The sequence below is a fragment of the Aethalodelphis obliquidens genome, unplaced genomic scaffold (genome assembly GCF_003676395.1).
Source record: "Aethalodelphis obliquidens isolate GAN/ISIS:26980383/991018 unplaced genomic scaffold, ASM367639v1 scaffold3, whole genome shotgun sequence".
Taxonomy (NCBI): Eukaryota; Metazoa; Chordata; class Mammalia; order Artiodactyla; family Delphinidae; genus Aethalodelphis; species Aethalodelphis obliquidens.
In genome coordinates this window covers 13,697,056-13,716,881 of record NW_020837947.1, presented here as the reverse complement: position 1 = coordinate 13,716,881, position 19,826 = coordinate 13,697,056, and the positions used below count along the sequence as shown (strand labels likewise).

Genomic DNA, 19,826 nt, shown 5'->3' with positions numbered 1-19,826 from the left:
TACCAGCTCTAAGTTCTATCTCTGATGTTCTTCCTTGCAAAGAATATTTATTAGGCAGGCTATAGGCTTGGTGGAGTTGTCTACCAAGAACCAGTGGAAGAAAGATATTTCCCTGGAAATGTTGCTGAAGTGACAGACTCAGTTCTTAGTAAAACTCCATAGGTGAAGCAGGCTGCAAAAATCCAGTCTCCACTTACCACTGATATATGGTTGCCATCAAATCAAAATATATAAGGAATAGACCCTGAGTCCTTTCATATCTTAAGACAGAAGATGAGAAACACAGAGTAAGCTCAATTAAAAAGTACTTCTAACCTCCTCAAAGTTATAAAATGTCTTTTTAAACTTACTCTTCTCAAAATAAGCTTTAATGATTCTTAGTATCTGCAACAACTAGTTTAAGGTTTAAAGACATTTAACCTTGTACTTTGTATGTACAAGGTTACCAAGTACATATTTTGTATGTACTTTGACTTCCCTGGTGGTCCAGTGGTTAAGACTCGTCACTTCCAATGGAGGGGGCACAGGTTCGATCCCTGGTGGGGAACTAAGATCCCACATGCCGTGCGGTGCAGACACACACACACGCACATGCACACACTCAAAAGAAGGAAACTGTGTATGCTTATTTCATCCTTCCTCCCTCCTGCCTCACCCTAAAAAAGGGCACTCCCTTCAGAAAGTACGCATATCATGTCAGCAACATATAAACTTTGATTGCCAAGCCAGGGACGTGGACCGATGTAAGGAGGGACACGCGAGGCTGTCATCCCATCCCTCAGGGCCTGACTTGCCCATCCCATAGGCTGCGTTACTTAGCCAGGGAGAAAGGGCAATGGCAGGTGAGAGCGCCCAGGGGTGCAGGCGAGTGAGGGCCGTAGCTGACTGAGAGCAGTGACATAAGACAGGACAGTGTGCTGTTTAAGTCAAACAGCAGCAATGTCCTCCTGGATGAATACACTGATGATGGACACACAGGAAACCAAGCAGTTAAGTGCTAGAAAAGGAGGATTACGCATACACACCATTGACATTCTGCTGAACGCAAAGAAAACAACTTAATGGTTTAAAATTTTACGACGTTTGCTATTTTTCTCTTTGTTTTCTTTTTCATCCTGTAGAATGTGTTTAGAAAAGCAGGATAAAAAAGAGAAAGGGAAGATATAAAAGGCAGCAATAATGGATCCAGGAGATTGATTTGCGTATAAAATCATTTCATAAAATACATTCATGGGGATATTTATATAATTTAAAAAGTCATTTAGTTATATACCAGTTATTCCAGAATTTGGTATCCACAGGCAAGTTTGGTTATGTAACAAATAAAGCAGGTAAAATTAATTTTAAATATTTTTAAAATAATTAAATGTAAACAATATACACCAATTATTCCAGGATGATGTTTGCATTTGCTCATTTTTTAAAAATTTTTCTCAAATTAAAAAGGATGTTAAGGATGGGTTCAATTCATCCCTTACCTGAAGATTGTCCACCTGAACCTGCACAGCTTCTAAAGATCCAGTCAGCAGACGGAATCGGGAGAGAGAGTATCTGGCCTCCATGAGGTAACTGTTTATCTCATCAAAGGCCACTTTGTGGCGGCTCCACTGGTCAAGCACAGACTTCAGCAGGATCTTTAACTGCCCAACCTTTTGAAAGAGACAGAGGCTTCTTATAATTGCATAATAGTTTAAGTGATAAAATATATATTGCATTGATGGGAAAAATACTAACATTTAAGAATTTCATTGGGATTTCAGGCATTATAAATAAACTCAAATTAAAAAAAAGATTTGAGGGCTTCCCTGGTGGCGCAGTGGTTGGGGGTCCGCCTGCCGATGCGGGGAGCACGGGTTTGTGCCCCGGTCCGGGAGGGTCCCGCGTGCCGCGGAGCGGCTGGGCCCGTGGGCCATGGCCGCTGGGCCTGCGCGTCCGGAGCCTGGGCTCCGTGGCGGGAGAGGCCGCAGCGGTGAGAGGCCCGCGTACCGCAAAAAAACAAACAAAAACAACAACAACCACCAAAAAAAAGATTTGAAAAGTAAAATGTAGCAATGTTGAAATTTAAGCCTTTCATACTTTTGATCAGGCAGTCTAAATTGAAATGCTTAAAAAGGTTATAGATATATAAAACCTTTACCTATAGTATATATTATTTATATGTATTATAATATAAAAGTGATAAAAGGTCAGTATATTTAATACCACAGTTTAGGAAACATATTAAATGAGTGTTTTAAATGCATTAACCCACTTTATCCTCATAACAACCTTATGAGGTAGATGGGATCGTTATGCTCATCTTATATTAAGGAAACTGAGGGACAAAGAAGTTATAAAAATCACCTTGAGATCATACTGTTAGAGTGTGAAAGATCTAGATGTAAATCTAGGCAGACTGGTCCCAAGAAATGAAACCTATTTATCATCTGTCCATCTACTTACCTACCTATCTATTTATCTAACTATTTACCTATTGATCCATCCCAGGTATGTGCAAGCCCGCACTCTCTCTCTCTCTCTCTCTCTCTCTCTCTCTCACACACACACACACACACACATACACACAAACACACCCTCAAATGAATATCTTAAGATAAAACATCCAAGAACATTCTTTCCTGTACTTATCTGCAACAGAAAAGGTTTTAGTTTGATCTGTATCATTTAGAAAGATATCTGCTTTGGACTCCCTGGATTTCACTCCTAATCTTTTGAATATGGAGTAAGTATGGCCATGATTAAGAAAAGAGATCATATAAATTAACTTGCACCTGAATTCTCTGCTCTTTTTCTTAGCATAACCAAAAATGCTGAAACCAATCCAGGTACTATCACATGGGCCAAAGGCCTAAGAAAATGCTGCCGCAGAAACGAGGCAACACTCCCACGTACAGGCAGGTGCCAGGGCCTGTCCTAGGAAAGTCAGGAACAAACATGAACATAAAGCCAAGAGATCAATGAGAATTTCTAAATCGTCTATTTCTTCCTTGTAGTATTTTTGTTTGTTTTTCATGAGAAGATGTTTCTGTGAAAGAACCACTCAATTTATTTATATGGTAAATTGTTTCCAAAGAATTGTGATGATTTATAAAAGTGCATAAAATAAAATGAACTAGATTTAAAATCGGGTTAAAGATAAGGTAATTAGAAAGCTGCCCTCGGAGACCATCACATGGACTGTGAGAGCGGTTTGCTGGACACCTTGGTCCCTGTCACTTAACCTGTTGGTGCCTCAGCCCTCACCTCTGGGAAGTGCGGGCAGGAACCACTGGCACAGGTGTGTGCAGAGCAGGGGTCGTTGTTACATGTATTCTTCTTACTGGGGGATTCAACTCTCTATTCAGCACATAATGTCAAACGTCTGCACAGAGCTTACGTTTTAGTGAGAGAAGTTGAATAAACGAGCAGACCACATCATATGTTAGAAGTTGATGAATAGCACAGATAAAAGCAAAGCGGAGAAGAGAGTCGGGGCATGTAGGGGAGGATGCAAAGGCTGTCATTTGATACAAGGTGGTCAGGAAAGCCCTCCCTGAGACGGCGAGTTTAAACAAGGGCTTTGAGGAGAGGGAGTGGCCATGTGGATATCAGGGAGAGGGGGCTCTGGGCACAGGGAAGAGCCGGGACAAAGTCCCCGAGTGTGGAGCACACCACTGGGTTCCAGACTAGGGGGACAGCAGAAGCACAAGAAACCTGTGGGCTAGCAGCGGGAGGCGCATGGTTTTGGCCTCATTCTGTTGTTTTTTGTTTGTTTGTTTTTGCGGTACGCGGGCCTCTCACTTTTGTGGCCTCTCCTGTTGCAGAGCACAGGCTCCGGACGCGCAGGCTCAGCGGCCATGGCTCACGGGCCCAGCCGCTCCGCGGCATGTGGGATCTTCCCGGACCAGGGCACGAACCCATGTCCCCTGCATCGGCAGGCAGACTCTCAACCACTGCGCCACCAGGGAAGCCCTGGCCTCATTCTGAATGAGACAGGAAGATATTGCAGGGTTGTGAGCAGAGGACTGGTGTGATCTGACTTCCATTTTAACAGGACTTCTCTGGCACGGAGACTATTTAGGAGGCCATGAAAATAATCAAAGCGAGCAGTGACGGTGACTTAGACCCAGGTGCCAGCTGCACAGACGGGGGCAGAGGCTGGGTTCTAGATCTATCCTGAAAACAGGGCTGACAAGAGTGTTGATGGACTCTGTGTGGGTCTGAGGGAAAAAGAGGAGTGAAGAATGACTCCATAGGTTTCAGCCCATGCAGCTGGATGGGTAGAGTTGTCATGAACTGAGGTGGCAGAAAGTGTAGGTTTGTAGGGGAAGAATGGGAGTTGGGGGCTTCCCTGGTAGCGCAGTGGTTGAGAATCTGCCTGCCAATGCAGGGGACACGGGTTCGAGCCCTGGTCTGGGAAGATCCCACATGCCGCGGAGCAACTGGGCCCATGAGTCACAACTACTGAGCCTGCGCGTCTGGAGCCTGTGCTCCGCAACAAGAGAGGCTGCGACAGTGAGAGGCCCGCGCACCGCGATGAAGAGTGGCCTCCGCTTGTAGCAACTAGAGAAAGCTGTGCACAGAAATGAAGACCCAACACAGCAAAAATAAATAAATAAATAAATAAAATTTTAAAAAAGAAAAAGAATGGGAGTTGGTTTGGGCAGGAAGTTTGAGATGTCCAATGGTCATGCAAGCAGAGATGTCTACAGAGGACTTCCCTCTGTGTCTGTCTCTGCCTATAGTTTAGGTGAGAAATCCAGTCTGAGGATACACATCTGAGAACCATCTGTGCCTAGATGGTATCTATGGACATGCGAATGGATAAGATTATTAAAAAAGCCATGTTCATAGTAATGTTAATTACAGGAAACATCCGAAGCTAGGCTCTTTAAAAGAAGGTGAATAAAGTGGACTTTACACCACCAACAGATGCTGTGTAGATTCCGTGATTATTTACTTATTTTAGGAAAACCAAAACCCATGTCACATTTGGACATGAGATGGCAAGCACAGGCTTGGAGGCAGCTCTCCACAAGAAACGTTACCCTGTGGTCCAAATTTGCCCAGGTGTGGTTGAGATTCTGAAGCGTGCTCGCGACAATGCCGGAGGCTTCTTCTTTCTTGTTCTGAATCAAAGCAAGTCCATTCTGCTCAATTTTCTCTACCTCTTTTTCTTTTGCTTTAATCAAATCTTCCAGATCCTGAAAGATGAAGAAACAGTCATTTTAAATTATTCTATTATGGAACTCTGGGGTACACTGAAATTGAGCCATTATAGTCTCACAGTCGAAAAATCTTTTATTAAGCTGAAAAGCTTATCATTCTCAGGAGAGGATCTCCAGAGTGATACTTCTTACATTTAAATTTTTAAAATTTTCTTTTCATTCCACGAGAAATTAGCATAACAAAAAAACACGCGAAATTTAAATGGCACTAGATAATTTTTTTCAAGAAGCTACAAGGAAAGAAATATATGTTGGAAGTGGTAACATGATTTATATTCTTACATTCATTTATCTTGCTGTTGGAAAAGTTACACAGTCCTAGCTCATGGGATGAAATGCAATAGAATGGTATTCCGGACTCCAGTATCTGAGATTTAGTTACATGTCTGTGACTATCAAGGTGTGCCACTTTGCGCAAGTGAGAAACTTCCACAGGGTCTCAGTTTCTTCAGATGAAAAATCAGAGTCTCTATTAACCTGTCTTTCTCCCTAAAATACTCTGATTCTAAGGGAGTATGAAAAGTTGTACAAGTTTCTTTTCATGAATCGAATGCTCATTTTCTTTAGAATTTGCATTTATAATGGTCAGGATGAAATGTTCAAAAAAGAAAATGAGGCAACAATCTGGAGATCACACTTAACCATAATCCTCACCTATATTTTAAAGCCACCTGAAACTTTGGAAAGCTCAGTGAGCCAGGCTGAGACTGCTATCAACATTTTATGGGTGAACAGTGGGAGATTATGTCACGCAACCTGTCTCCAGTCACAAAAGGGTCAGAAGTAGAATCAGAATCCAAGACTTCGGAGCCCACTGACTCCCAGCCCAGTGCTGGAGGTAGATGGGAATTGCGGAGAAGAGGTAAATAAATCCATGTCGGGGTGATGTGGGAAGCTGTATACTGATCCTGGTTACATGCTCATATTCAGAAGTACACCCCCAGAACTAGATATGCAGATTGTAGGCCTTGGAGGTTAGAGTGAAAATTGCAAAATATTTTAAGTTTGGATAATGTCTCAATTCTGTGAAAAAGATTTCCAGCTCCCTGTCATGATCCACATATGGATAAGTCCCTTGGGCTTGGGCAGTGCTGTGGATAGGATACTAGTGAGAGGTCCTGGTCTCGGCTGTTTTAGTTACAAATGTACCTCTTTTAATTTTTGCTTTGTGTGGTGCAATCTTTTAATCACTCCCTACCTTACGTATAAATTAGGAATAATAATACATTTGCTTATCTCAAGGGGATAACATTAGATAAATAAATCTATGAAATCCCTTTTAAGCTGTTAAAAACTAGGCAAATGTAAGAGTTTATTTTATTCAGCCATTTGGTAATCTGCCCTGCTTCACTGCAAATTTATTTATTTTTCTCTCCTTAACTATTATGAAGCTATTTTTGTCTTGATGTATTAATTAGAAGTTCATGTAATTAGTAGCCTAAAGAGATCATTTTTGTTTTGAGTAACTGTTCTTTCATTTTCACTTTATAATTTTGTCAGTATTTTGACAGCTCTGATAATTAACCTGAGAATAAATATAGTGGTTACCAGTGTTACAGGTCCTTTATACAGTAAAGAAAACATAATGAACTTTACTATTTAAGGATTTTTCTCTCTGCTTCTCTAAAAGATTACATAACCATAAATAATCCTTCCAACATTGTCTTTAATATGATCCTAAAATTCAACCACTGGAATTGAATTTATTCTCATTTATCCACAGATGTTAACTTTTTAAGTGAGCAATATTAAATGAATGACCCACTGCTTAGAAACACATCTCCTAAGTGTCCTGTGCATTTATGTTGGCATAAAAGCAAAACCCAGGAGGAAAACAGGAATGAAATATATATTTTGTGCAAAACAAAGGTGTTTTCCTTTCCCTCCAATAATAATTAAAAGATGATTCTGTTTCTGATCAATGAAGGGAAAAGCCAAACCTAACATTTTTTTTTGCAATAATAAATCATTCTTAACTTGGGTTAATTCACAAATATCAGTTTTTATGTTGGTTCAAATTCATAAATCACTTCTGAAAGAGTGGAAAATATCCAAGATTTTTTTAAACAAAATAAAGCTTGAATCCAGTCACCAATGTAAGCATGCTGGCTTGAATTCTACACTCTGGTCCAGAAGAACCATTTCTCAAAAATGACAATAAATTTTTATCAAGGTTTGTGGTACTGCCAAATGGAACCTGCCAGTTAGGCTACTGTGATTTATATGTGATGCCCCAAAATAACTATGTGGTCTACTTTCATTCTGTTCTTTGTTTCCAAAAAAATGACTTTTCATTTGAAATCACAAATTGGCATTGGAGTTAAGTTCTTTCAACCATACTTGAAGCTGTTTCTCCTGACACTGCCTGGTGTGACCCTCTGGGGGGTTAAAAGTTTGGGTCTGAAAAGGAGTGAAACTTGGTCAAGTTTCTGCTACATTTTCCAGCTACCAATCTCTCTCTCTGTGTTAAATAGAAGACATGTACATAAAAAGAAAATGGAAAGTGGCAGAAAAAAGTATACATTAAAGAGAAGAAAAAATAGTAAGAAAGAGAAAAATAAAAGGAAAGAAGGCAGAAGAAAAATAAAGGAAAAGAAAAGTTAAATTAACCTATATTTCAGTCTTTTAATAGTCAAGTTTATTATTATAACAAGGAAGCACTGACCTTGCTAATGTGAATGCTGAAATTATGTTTTAATTTTAATGAAAACATTGTAACTTAGGAAGTCATCCTTCGAAGTAAAATTTTGAAATTCTGGTTTACTTGTACATTTTAGAATTGATAGCCTACTACTTGAAACCATACTGGCTCCTGGAAGATCGGAAAGGCAATAAGACTAGCTGATGCATGTTTTTGGTCTTCCATCTTTTACACACCAATCTTCTGATGTGAAGTTTTTTTCTTTAATTTCAAGGTAGTTCCCCGTATGATAGTTTTCTTTACCATTTTCATGCACCCTCGACATTGCAATCCATGAGCTTGTCAGCCCAGGACAAGAGCATGTGCTCTTCCTTTTTGAACCAAAAAGCTTTGACTGAGAGCTGAAATATACATCTCTTTACATATGCCCCCAAAGAAAAACTGCTGGTTGGAAGGAAGATCATTACCAAAGGCCATTCTTTTTAAAAGCTGAAATATAAAAACTATCACAGCTAATCTGTAACACACTACAAATTATTGAATTATTTTAAAAAAAATTAGAGCATTCGCTGTAACAGCTTACATTTCTTTTGTATAAACAAGAATCCCTGAGGAAATATTAAGTGGTCCTAAGTCACTGGAAAACATTTAGAGTCTGCCCGCTCCACACCAAGATCCTTATCACCAACAGGAGAACAAGCAGGTCTTCCCAATGGGACACAGTAGGAGGTAACACTGTCCGCTGGGAAGCACTGGCTCATTGGAGTTGAACCGGAACCCAATCAAGCCTCTAGTGCTGACTTCCATTTACCGGAAATACAGGGGAGAGGAGAGCATCTCAAGGGACTACACAGGCTAATCAATCCTGAACCTGAGTCCAGTCTACGGTTTTTGCAACAAGTTAACAGTGTCAAAAAAAAACCTTAAAGAGTCTTAAAAGATCTGAGAAGAAATGGAGGATGTTGACACTCTGATATCTTTGTTTAAATAAATTAACTTAAAAAAAGATATTTTAAAGACAATTGAGGAAATAGTGTTATGAGTTGGGCATTAAATAGTATTCAGGGGTTACTGTGAATTTTTTTGTGGTGATAATGATATTATGGTAATATAAGAAAAGGGTCCATTTCTTTTAGAGAGGCATACTGTAGCATGCAGGAATAAAATGACACGATGTCTGGGGAGGCAGAGTCAAGAGGGCAGTGTGGGAAGATGACGAGTTAGCATCTCCCCATAATTAGGATGCCTGCCGGCCACTGGTGGCGGACCCTGATGCCCAAGGAGACGGGAGGAACCCCCAAGTGAACTGGTAGGACGTGGGGGACTGAGCGGGGAGGAGAAGTGGAGGCCAGACAGGATGGGCACCCCTGGGGCCAGGGAGATAAGGACAGGCAGGTGGGAGGAGCCATCCGGGAGGAGTGGGAGAGGAGTGGAGAGGTTGATTGCCCCGCCCACTCGGGCCCGGAGAGCCTGCTGAGCTCCCTGGCTGGTCCCCTGCCCTACAGGGCCCCCTCCTCCCCCCGGCCACATTGGTCCTGGGGGCACAGGAAGGAGGCTGAGGAGAGGCAGGTGGGAGGGGCCCTCCAGGAGGAGCAGGAGAGGAGTGGAGGGCGTTTGCCCTGCCCACTCAGGCCCGGGAGCCCCACTGAGCTCACAGGTGAGGTCCCCCCACCCTCTGAGACCAGGGGTGGGGGGGCACGCCTGGGCCCCTTCTGTTCCTTGAACCTAAGCCCCACCCCCTACAGCACCCAGGGCCTTTTCCGGCCCTGTGGGTCCTGAGCATTGGCCTCGCCCACCACCCAAACCTTGCCCTTGTTTAGGCCCTGCCCTCCACAGCCAAGGCCTTCCACCCCCCTTATTTTACTTTCTTTTCTTTTCTTTTTTCTTTCTTTTTCTGCCACGCCATGCAGATTGGGGGATCTTGGTTCACGAGCCGGCGGTTGGGCGAAGCTCCCGTGGTGGGAGCTCTGAGTCCAAAGCACTGGACTAACAGAGAACCTCAGACCCCAGGGAATATTCATTGGAGTGAGGTCTCATGGAGGTCCTCATCTCAGCACCAAAACCCTGCTCTACCCAACAGCCTACAAACTCCAGTGTTGGAAGCCTCAGGGCAAACAACCACTAAAGACAGGAACACAATCCCACTCATAAAAAAAATTAAGAAATGAGACAGCAAAAAAATATGTCACAGATGAAGGAGCAAGGTAAAAACCTATAAATAAATGAAGAGCAAATAAATGAAGAGGAAATAGGCAATCTACCTGAAAAAGAAATCAGAGTAATGATAGTAAAGATGATCCAGAATCTCAGAAATAGAATGGAGGTGCACAGTTGAGAAAATAAATGTTTAACAAATATCTAGAAGAACTAAAGAACAAACAGAGATGAACAACCCAATAACTGAAATGAAAAATACACTAGAAGGTTATCAATAACAGAATAACTGAGGCAGAAGAACAAATAAGTGAGCTGGAAGACAAAATGGTGGAAATAACTGCCAAGGAGCAGAAAAAAGAAAAAAAATGAAAAGAATCGAAGACAATTTCAGAGACCCTCTGGGACAACACTAAATGCACCAACATTCGAATTATAGGGGTCCCAGAAGAAGAGAAAAAGAAAGGGTCTGAGAAAACATCTGAAGAGATTATAGATGAAAACTTCCGTAACATGGAAAAGGAAATAGTCACCCAAGTCCAGGAAGCACAGACAGTCTCACACAGAATAACCCTAGGAAAAACACACCAAGACACATATTAATCAAACTAACAAAAATTAAATTCAAAGAAAAAATATTAAAAGCAGCAAGGGAAAACACAAAACAATAACATGCAAAGGAATCCTCATAAGGTTATCAGCTGATTTTTCAGCAAAAACTCTGCAGGCCAGAAGGGAGTGGCAGAATACATAAAGTGATGAAAGAGGGAAATCTACAACCAAGATTACTCTATCCAGCAAGGATTTCATTCAGATTTGATGGAGAAATCAAAAGCTTTTCAGACAAGCAAAAGCTAAGAGAATTCAGCACCACCAAACCAGCTTTACAACAAATGCTAAAGGAACTTCTCTAGGTGGGAAACACAAAAGAAGAAAAAGACTCACAAAAACAAACCCAAAACAATTAAGAAAATGCTAATAGGAACATACATATCAATAATAACCGTGGGGCTTCCCTGGTGGCACAGTGGTTGAGAGTCCGCCTGCCGATGCAGGAGACATGGGTTCGTGCCCTGGTCCGGGAAGATCCCACATGCTGCGGAGTGGCTGGGCCCGTGAGCCATGGCCGCTGAGCCTGTGCGTCCGGAGCCTGTGCTCCACAACGGGAGAGGCCACAACAGTGAGAGGCCCGCGTACCGCAATAAAAAAAAAATAATAATAATAATAACCTTGAATGTAAATGGATTAAATGCCCCAACCAAAAGACATAAAAACAAGATCTGAAAGGATACAAAAACAAGACCCATATATATGCTGTCTACAAGATACCCACGTCAGACGTAGGGACACATACAGACCAAAAGTGAAAGGATGGAAAAAAGATATTCCATGCAAATGGAAATCAAAAGCAAGCTGGAGTAGCAATACTCATATCAGATAAACTAGACTTTAAAATAAAAACTGTTACAAGAGATAAGGAGGGACACTACATAATGATCAAAGGATCAATCCAAGAAGATATAACAATTATAAACGTTTATGTACCCAACATAGGAGCACCTCAATACATAAGGCAAATGCTAACAACCATGAAATGAGAAATCGACAGTAACACAATAAGATTAGGCGACTTTAACACCCCACTTACACCAATGGACAGATCATCCAAACAGAAAATAAATAAGGAAACACAAGCTTTAAATGATACAATAGACCAGATAGATTTAATTGATATTTATAGAACAATCCACCCAAAAGTGGCAGAATACACTTTCTTCTCAAGTGCACATGGAACATTCTCCAGGACAGATCACATCTTGGGTCACAAATCAAGCCTCAGAAAATTTAAGAAAACTGAAATTGTACCAAGCATCTTTTCTGACCACAATGCTATGAGACTGGAAATCAATTATAGGAAAAAACTGTAAAAAACACAAATACATGGAGGCTAAACAGTGTGCTATTAAATAACTGAGAGATCACTGAAGAAATCAAAGATGAAATCAAAAAATACCTAGAGACAAATGACAATGAAAACATGACGACCCAAAACCTATAGGATGCAGAAAAGCAGTTCTAAGGGGGAAGTTTATAGGAATTCAATCTCACCTCAAGAAACAAGAAAAATCTCAAATAAACAATCTAACCCTACATTTAAAACAACTAGAGAAAGAAGAACAAAGAAAACCCAAAGTCAAGAGAAGGAAAGAAATCATAAAGATCAGAGCAGAAATAAATGAAATTGAAATGAGGAAAACAGTAGCAAAGGTCAATAAAACTAAAAGCTGGTTCTTTGAGAAGATAAACAAAATTGATAAACCCTTAGCCAGACTCATCAAGAAAAAAAGGGAGAGGATGAAAATCAACAAAATTAGAAATGAAAAAGGAGAAATCACAACCGACACTGCAGAAATACAAAGGATTATTAGAGACTACCACAAACAACTATATGCCAATAAAATGCACAACCATGAAGAAACGGACAAATTCTTGGAAAGGTACAATTTTCCAAGACTGAACAAGGAAGAATTAGAAAATATAAACAGACCTATCACAAGCAATGAAATTGAGAGCACAATTAAAAATCTTCAAACAAACAAAAGTCCAGGACCAGATGGCTTCACAGGCAAATTCTATCAAACATTCAGAGAAGAGCTAACACCGATCCTTTTCAAACTCTTCCAAAAAATTGCAGAGGGAGAAACACTCCCAAATTCATTCTACGAGGCCACCATCACCCTGATACCAAAACCAGAAAAATATATCACAAAAAAAGAAAATTATAGACCAATATCACTGATGAACATAGATGCAAAAATCCTGAACAAAATACTAGCAAACAGAATCCAACAGCACATTAAAAGGATCATACACCATGATCAAGTGGGATTTATCCCAGGGATTCAAGGATCCTTCAATATATGCAAATCAATCAATGTGATACACCACATTAACAAATTAAGGAATAAAAACCATATGATCATCTCAATAGATGCAGAAAAAGCATTTGACAAAATTCAATACCTATTTATGATAAAGACTCTCCAGAAAATGGGCATAGAGAGAACCTACCTCAACATAATAAAGGTCATATATGACAAACCCACAGCAAGCATCATTCTCAATGGTGAAAAACTGAAGGCATTTCCACTAAGATTAGAAACAAGACAAGGATGTCCACTCTCGCCACTCCTATTCAACATAGTTTTGGAAGTCCTAGCCATGGCAATCAGAGAAGAAAAAGAAATAAATGGAATACAAATTGGAAAAAAAAGAAGTAAAACTGTCACTCTTTGCAGATGACATGATACTATACATAGAAGATCCTAAAGATGCCACCAGAAAACTACTAGAACTAATCAATGAATTTGGTAAAGTTGCAGGATACAAAATTAATGCACAGAAATCTCTGGCATTCATATACACCAACAACGGAAAATCAGAAAGAGAAATTAAGGAAACACTCTCATTTACTATTGCAACAAAAAGAATATAACACCTAGGAACAATCCTGCCTAAGGAGGCAAAAGACTTGTACTCAGAAAACTATAAAACACTAATGAAAGAAATCAGAGATGACATAAACAGATGGAGAAATATACCATGTTCTTCGATTGGAAGAATCAATATTGTGAAAATGACTATACTAACAAAAGCAATCTACAGATTCAGTGCAATCCCTATCAAACTACATATGGCATTCTTCACAGAATTAGAACAAAAAATTTTACAACTCGTATGGAAACACAAAAGACCCCAAATAGTCAAAGCAATCTTGAGAAAGAAAAACAGAGTTGGAGGAATCAGGCTCCCCAACTTCAAACTATACCACAAAACTACAGCAATCAAGACAGTATGGTACTGGCACAAAAACAGAAATATAGGTCAATGGTACAGGATAGAATGCCCAGAGATAAACCCACGCACATATGGGCACCTAATTTATGACAAAGGAGGCAAGAACATACAATGGAGAAAAGACAGCCTCTTCAATAAGTGGTTCTCCGAAAACTGGACAGCTACATGTAAAAGAATGAAAATAGGACACTACCTAACACCACACACAAAAATAAACTCCAAAAGGATTAAAGACTTAAACGTAAGGCCAGACATTACAAAACTCTGAGAGGAAAACATAGGAAAAACACTCTTTGACATAAACCACAGCAAGGTCTTTTTTGACCCATCTCCTAGAGAAATGGAAATAAAAACAAAAATAAACAAATGGGACATAATTAAACTTAAAAGCTTTTGCACAGCAAAGAAAACCACAAACAAGACAAAAAGACAACCCTCAGAATGGGAGAAAATATTTGCAAATGAAACAACAGACAAAGGATTAACCTCCAAAATACACAAATAGCTCATGGAGCTATCATATAAAACAAAAAATCCAGTTAAAAAATGGGTAGAAGACCTAAATAGACTTTTCCCCAAAGAAGACATACAGATGGCCAAGAGGCACATGAGAATATGCTCAACATCACTAATCATTAGAGAAAAGCAAATCCAAACTACAATGAGGTATCACCTCACACCAATCAGAATGGCCATCATCAAATAATCTAGAAACAATAAATGCTGGAAAGGGTGTGGTGGAAAGGGAAACCTCCTGCACTGTTGGTGGGAATGTAAATTGATACAGCCACTATGGAAAACAGTACAGAGTTTCCTTAAAAAACTAAAAATAGAACTACCATACGACCCAGCAATCCCACTACTGGGCATATACCCTGAGAAAACCATAATTCAAAGAGTCATGTACTGCAATGTTCACTGCAGCACTATTGGCAATAGCCAAGACATGGAACCAACCTAAATGTCCATCAACAGATGAATGGATAAAGAAGATGTGGCACATATATACAATGGAATATTACTCAGCCATAAACTGAGTTATCTGTAGTGAGGTGGATGGACCTAGAAGTAAGTCAGAAAGAGAAAAACAAATACCATATGCTAACGCATATATATGGAATCTAAAAAAAGAAAAATGGTACTGATGAACCTAGTTGCACAGCAGGAATAAAGAAGGAGACATAGAGAATGGACTTGAGGACACGGGGTGGGAGGGGCAAGCTGGGGCGAAGTGAGAGTAGCATCGACATATATACACTACCGAATGTAAAATAGTTAGCTAGTGGGAAGCAGCAGCATAGCGCAGGGAGATCAGCTCGGTGCTTTGTGTCCACCTAGAGGGGTGGGATAGGCAGGGTGGGAGGGAGGCTGAAGAGGGAGGGGATATGGGGACATATATATGCATATGGCTGATTCACTTTGTTGTACAACAGACACTAACACAGTATCGTGAAGGAATTATACTCCAGTAAAGATCTATTTAAAAACAACAACAACAACAAACACAGTATGGTACTGGCATGATGATAGACATATAGATCAATGGAATGGAACTTAGCTTCCAGAAATAAACTCATGCATTTACAGCCAATTAAAAAAGAAAATGACATGATGTCTGGGATTCACTGTAAAATCTTTACAAAGAAAAGAAATAATGCAGGCAAGTATGTCAAAATCTTGATCATTATTAAATCTGATGATCAGTATAGAAGGATTCTCTACGTACAAGTGTATCTGAAAACTCATAAATTCAAACTTATAAAAACAGGTGAGGGCTTCCCTGGTGGCGCAATGGTTGAGAGTCTGCCTGCTGATGCAGGGGACACGGGTTCATGCCCCGGTCTGGGAAGATCCCACATGCCATGGAGCGGCTGGGCCTATGAGCCATGGCCGCTGAGCCTGCGCGTCTGGAGCCTGTGCTCCGCAACGGGAGAGGCCACAACAGTGCGACGCCCACGTACCACACACACACAAAAAAAACCAAAAAACAAACAAACAAACAAAAAAACCTCACAGTTAGAAAAACTCTATAAATCACATAATCAGAGAAATTTGTTACCAAATGCAGCATTTTTCCATACTGAATCCTCAATTCTCAGGACCCACAAATTTCTTCAGTGTACACAATGAAATTGTGTAGCGGCACCTGTCAGCCCCCTGGACCAGTTACCTGACAGTCTTTCAGCGCGTTCTGAACTGAAGCCTGATCTCCAATTCGCTCTTGTTGCTTTAGTCTCTTTTCCTGGGTTTCAAACCAAGTTTTCAGACATTGTACGTTATTTTCATATTCTGACCAAGATTCCAATAAGCCTTCCAACAGCTGGATCTGAACAAACATAATGAAATGAAATTTGCAATTTTATTATAGAATCAAATTACTGGCAGGTCACTATTTCCTCCAGATTAAGAATTCTTAAGAGACAGTCCATTGTATATATGATTAAAAATGAATGTTAAAAAGTATAAATCAATGACCATTACTGGTAAACAAGTAAAGAACTTAAGTCAACCTGAGGCAAAGGAAAAAGATATTAAGAGGCATCTTTAATAAACGAAAACAATATGAAATATTCAAAGAGTAGTGGGTACATAGACAAAATAATGAACAGGGCTGAAGAACTGTTAGAACCTTCAGAGGCCGGTCTCTTCGGAAGCAGTTGTGTGCCCAGTGTAGCCATACTATTCGTGGGATGAGTTTTCTTTACAGAGTGTACCTGTTCTTGGCGTTTTCATGAAACATGGACAGCAGAAAGCACTTGGCTCACCTTCTCAGTGACGAGACCCTGCAGGATTTGCCAGCTTTTATTCATTGCTCCAAGTTGCTCAGCAAAATCAGTCTTATCGCTGCGTTTACTTTCCACGTCCTGACTACTGATTTGTAGCACAGACTGGTTCACAAAATCGACAGTCAGCTGTTTACAGTTAATGTCGATCTTAAAACCCTAAAAAGGGAAAGGCGAAAATAAGAAAACAAGCTTATATGTATAAATGACTTATATTTTACCAGGAGTTGGAAAGCCTTAAGTAACCTTAAGATTAATATTATCACTTGTGTGATTGAGTCCAAATGGCACAATCGGTATGTATTAATATAACCCATTATCTTCAGAAGTTGAATATATATAATATATGAATATACTGAATATAAATTGAATTCATACATTTTGAATGTATAAATATATTGAATTTGAGTTTGTAAAGATTTGAATTTATAGATATATTGAATATACATTTTTTTTAGGTAGGAAAGTAGAACTGGGCAAATTGTATAATCTCACTATAAAATATTTACAAATTATAGTATTTATTTTTATGATTTCTTAAAATGACACAAAATCTTATTCAAAATTATTCCTAATACTGGACAACTTACCTACGCCTATAACTAGGGAAGCAGTTTTCTTACTATAATAGACCTACCCGGTCACTATATATGAAACATATACTTTCAGACCTGATTTCCACAACTTGAGTTTTTGAGTTTCTTCAAATAAAACAGTCCTAAAGTATGTAAAGCTAAAAACAAACAAACAAAAATGTTTAATTACCTTATATTTCTGAAGGTATTCATGAATTGCCTTGTAACCGATGGAGTTTTTAATACTCTCTTCATCCATTTGAATAACATTTTCCATGAGAGAAATCCAAGCCATGACTTCAGAAATGGCACGGCGAGAAGGCAGCTTATCCATTTGCAGCTGCCCATGTCAGATAGAAGAAGTCGCAAGTGTTAAAATTCAAACTCGATTCCTGTTAACCTAAAACTCTATTAATTCCTACTAAAGTACCAACAGAGGTAACACTTCTTAATGACATTTTTGGATATTAACCTTGTTAGAAGCTTGAAATTAAACATCAGGCAAACACTGAACGTTAACAGTCCTCTTATGTTCACTTGACATCGGATACTATAAACATTGCATAAACACTACCTAATTAATCAAAACACCAGCAGGACGAAAATATTATTCTTATTTTATAGCTAGTTTTATGAGTATAAAAAAACGTAACTACAAAACATTCAACAGATGTATTTTATTAATTATCTTGTAAAATCTCTATTATGACTCAGGAATGTTACCACAACACTACAAACTATCATTTTCTAGATTTTTGGCGCTCTCATATTTATTCCAAAGAGCATAGCCAATTTCCTCAGTCTTTCACTAAAACATACTTAGAATCCTGAATCTTCCTTAACATATCATACATTTATGCAAATGCTTGTAATGGCTGAGAGGAACAAAAGCAATCATTTAAAATATTTATGGACTGCTATGTGGGCAGAAAGAGATACAAGTTAATGTGAGATGTTTCCTGCCCTCTAGAAATGTACAGCTGCTGATTAGAAGGGATAAGACATTTATATGAAACACATCTTTACACCTTGTACACAGTGATGAATGCCCAAGAGAGATAAAGATAAAATATCTGGGAGTTCAGGGGAGAGAAGCATAATTTCCAGATAAGAGAGCTACTCACTTCTCTTCCCCTAGTTGTTGAATGTCAGCTCTATTGTAGGTAAGGATACAGGTCTTTTACATATATTATTATTATTATTAAATCTTCATAACTACCCACTTTATGAGACAGGTATAGTTACCCATATTTTATTTATGAGAAAACAAAGAATTTAAACAGACAAGGACAGACAAGGATTCTAAAACACACACACACACATGATAAAGAAGCTCTTGGAAGACAGGGAATTTATAGATAGGGCATTTGTAGAACCGTTCACTTTTTTTTTTTTTTAATTAGAGTATCGTTGATTTACAATGTTGTGTTACTTTCTGTTGAACAGCAAAGTGACTCAGTTGTACATATACATATATCCACTCTTTTTTAGATTCTTTTCCCATATAGGTCATTACAGAGTACTGAGTAGAGTTTCCTGTGCTATACAGTAGGTCCTTATTAGTTATCTATTTTATATATAATAGTGTTAATATGCAATACAATGGAAGACATAAAAGACGAGATGTCCAAGACAAAGCTGATTTAAGTTTGTGAGCAAAAGCAGATCAATGTACTTTTCCATCTAATACTGCTTACACCAATTATGACCAATTAAACCGATGATTATTTCTGTACCTGGTGGAGCTTTTCCTGTACGGTTGGAATATTTGTCAGCAGGTCAGTCCACTGGCCATCAATGTGTGACAGCTCAGAACGCAGGGCAGCTGTGTCCACTTTCTTTAGTCTAAGAAGCTGATTTCCAGTGCTCAGAACAGACGATTTCAAGGTAGATTTGGCATCCACCTCTTTGGAAAACTCCTAAAAGAAGCAGCAATGTTCAAATCAGGATTGAGTAGCCAGACCCTTCATTTAAGAAAAGAGACTACTTTATTACATAAACAAGTTTTCTTTACATCTTGAAGGGGAGTGGTGATATTAAACACTCTGGAGGAAAACAAAAGCAACGCATCCTTGCCCCAAATGAAGGCCAACATTACTTAAACACTACTTTAAAGAGGCAATGTTGAACCCTACTATTCTGCATAATTATTGAACACACAGAGTGAACACTGACAAATTCTCTATAGCTTGATTTCCTAAGTACATCGATTGACAACTGATGCCCTTTTCACCTGTAAGTCAGGCCTGAAAACAATAAAACTGAATCAAAGGCTTTAGATTCTTGAGCCTACCAGAAAAGCGTTCAGATGATCACGGACCATTTCCAGTTCTTGAGGAACTGTCACAGATTGTTGAGTCCAAAATTCTAGCCTGTCTTTTGCAGACTGTAACCAGTGGGTGAGATCTGCAGATTCACTTTGATATCTGTAAGGACAGTAATAAGCCTATTAAGTAAACATCCAATTCTGACTTTGTGCTAACCCGTGTTAGTCACCAATGCTAATTTTAAAAGGAGACACAGGGCTTCCCTGGTGGCGCAGTGGTTGAGAGTCCGCCTGCCGATGCAGGGGACACGGGTTCGTGCCCCGGTCTGGGAAGATCCCACA

General features: G+C 39.4%; 1 protein-coding gene across 3 annotated transcripts in view; it reads right to left on the bottom strand.

The window, feature by feature from the left end:
- SYNE1 (spectrin repeat containing nuclear envelope protein 1) overlaps positions 1-19,826 on the bottom strand; it is a 462,280-nt gene that overhangs the window by 95,636 nt on the left and 346,818 nt on the right. For all 3 annotated transcript variants that reach the window (XM_027083161.1, XM_027083173.1, XM_027083179.1), the window contains 7 exons: positions 19,512-19,644; positions 18,955-19,137; positions 17,409-17,558; positions 16,626-16,802; positions 16,031-16,186; positions 5,028-5,183; positions 1,479-1,649 (listed from right to left, as the gene is read on the bottom strand). In XM_027083161.1, the coding sequence (XP_026938962.1) occupies positions 1,479-1,649; positions 5,028-5,183; positions 16,031-16,186; positions 16,626-16,802; positions 17,409-17,558; positions 18,955-19,137; positions 19,512-19,644 (1,126 nt within the window). The remainder of the gene's footprint in view (positions 1-1,478; positions 1,650-5,027; positions 5,184-16,030; positions 16,187-16,625; positions 16,803-17,408; positions 17,559-18,954; positions 19,138-19,511; positions 19,645-19,826) is intronic.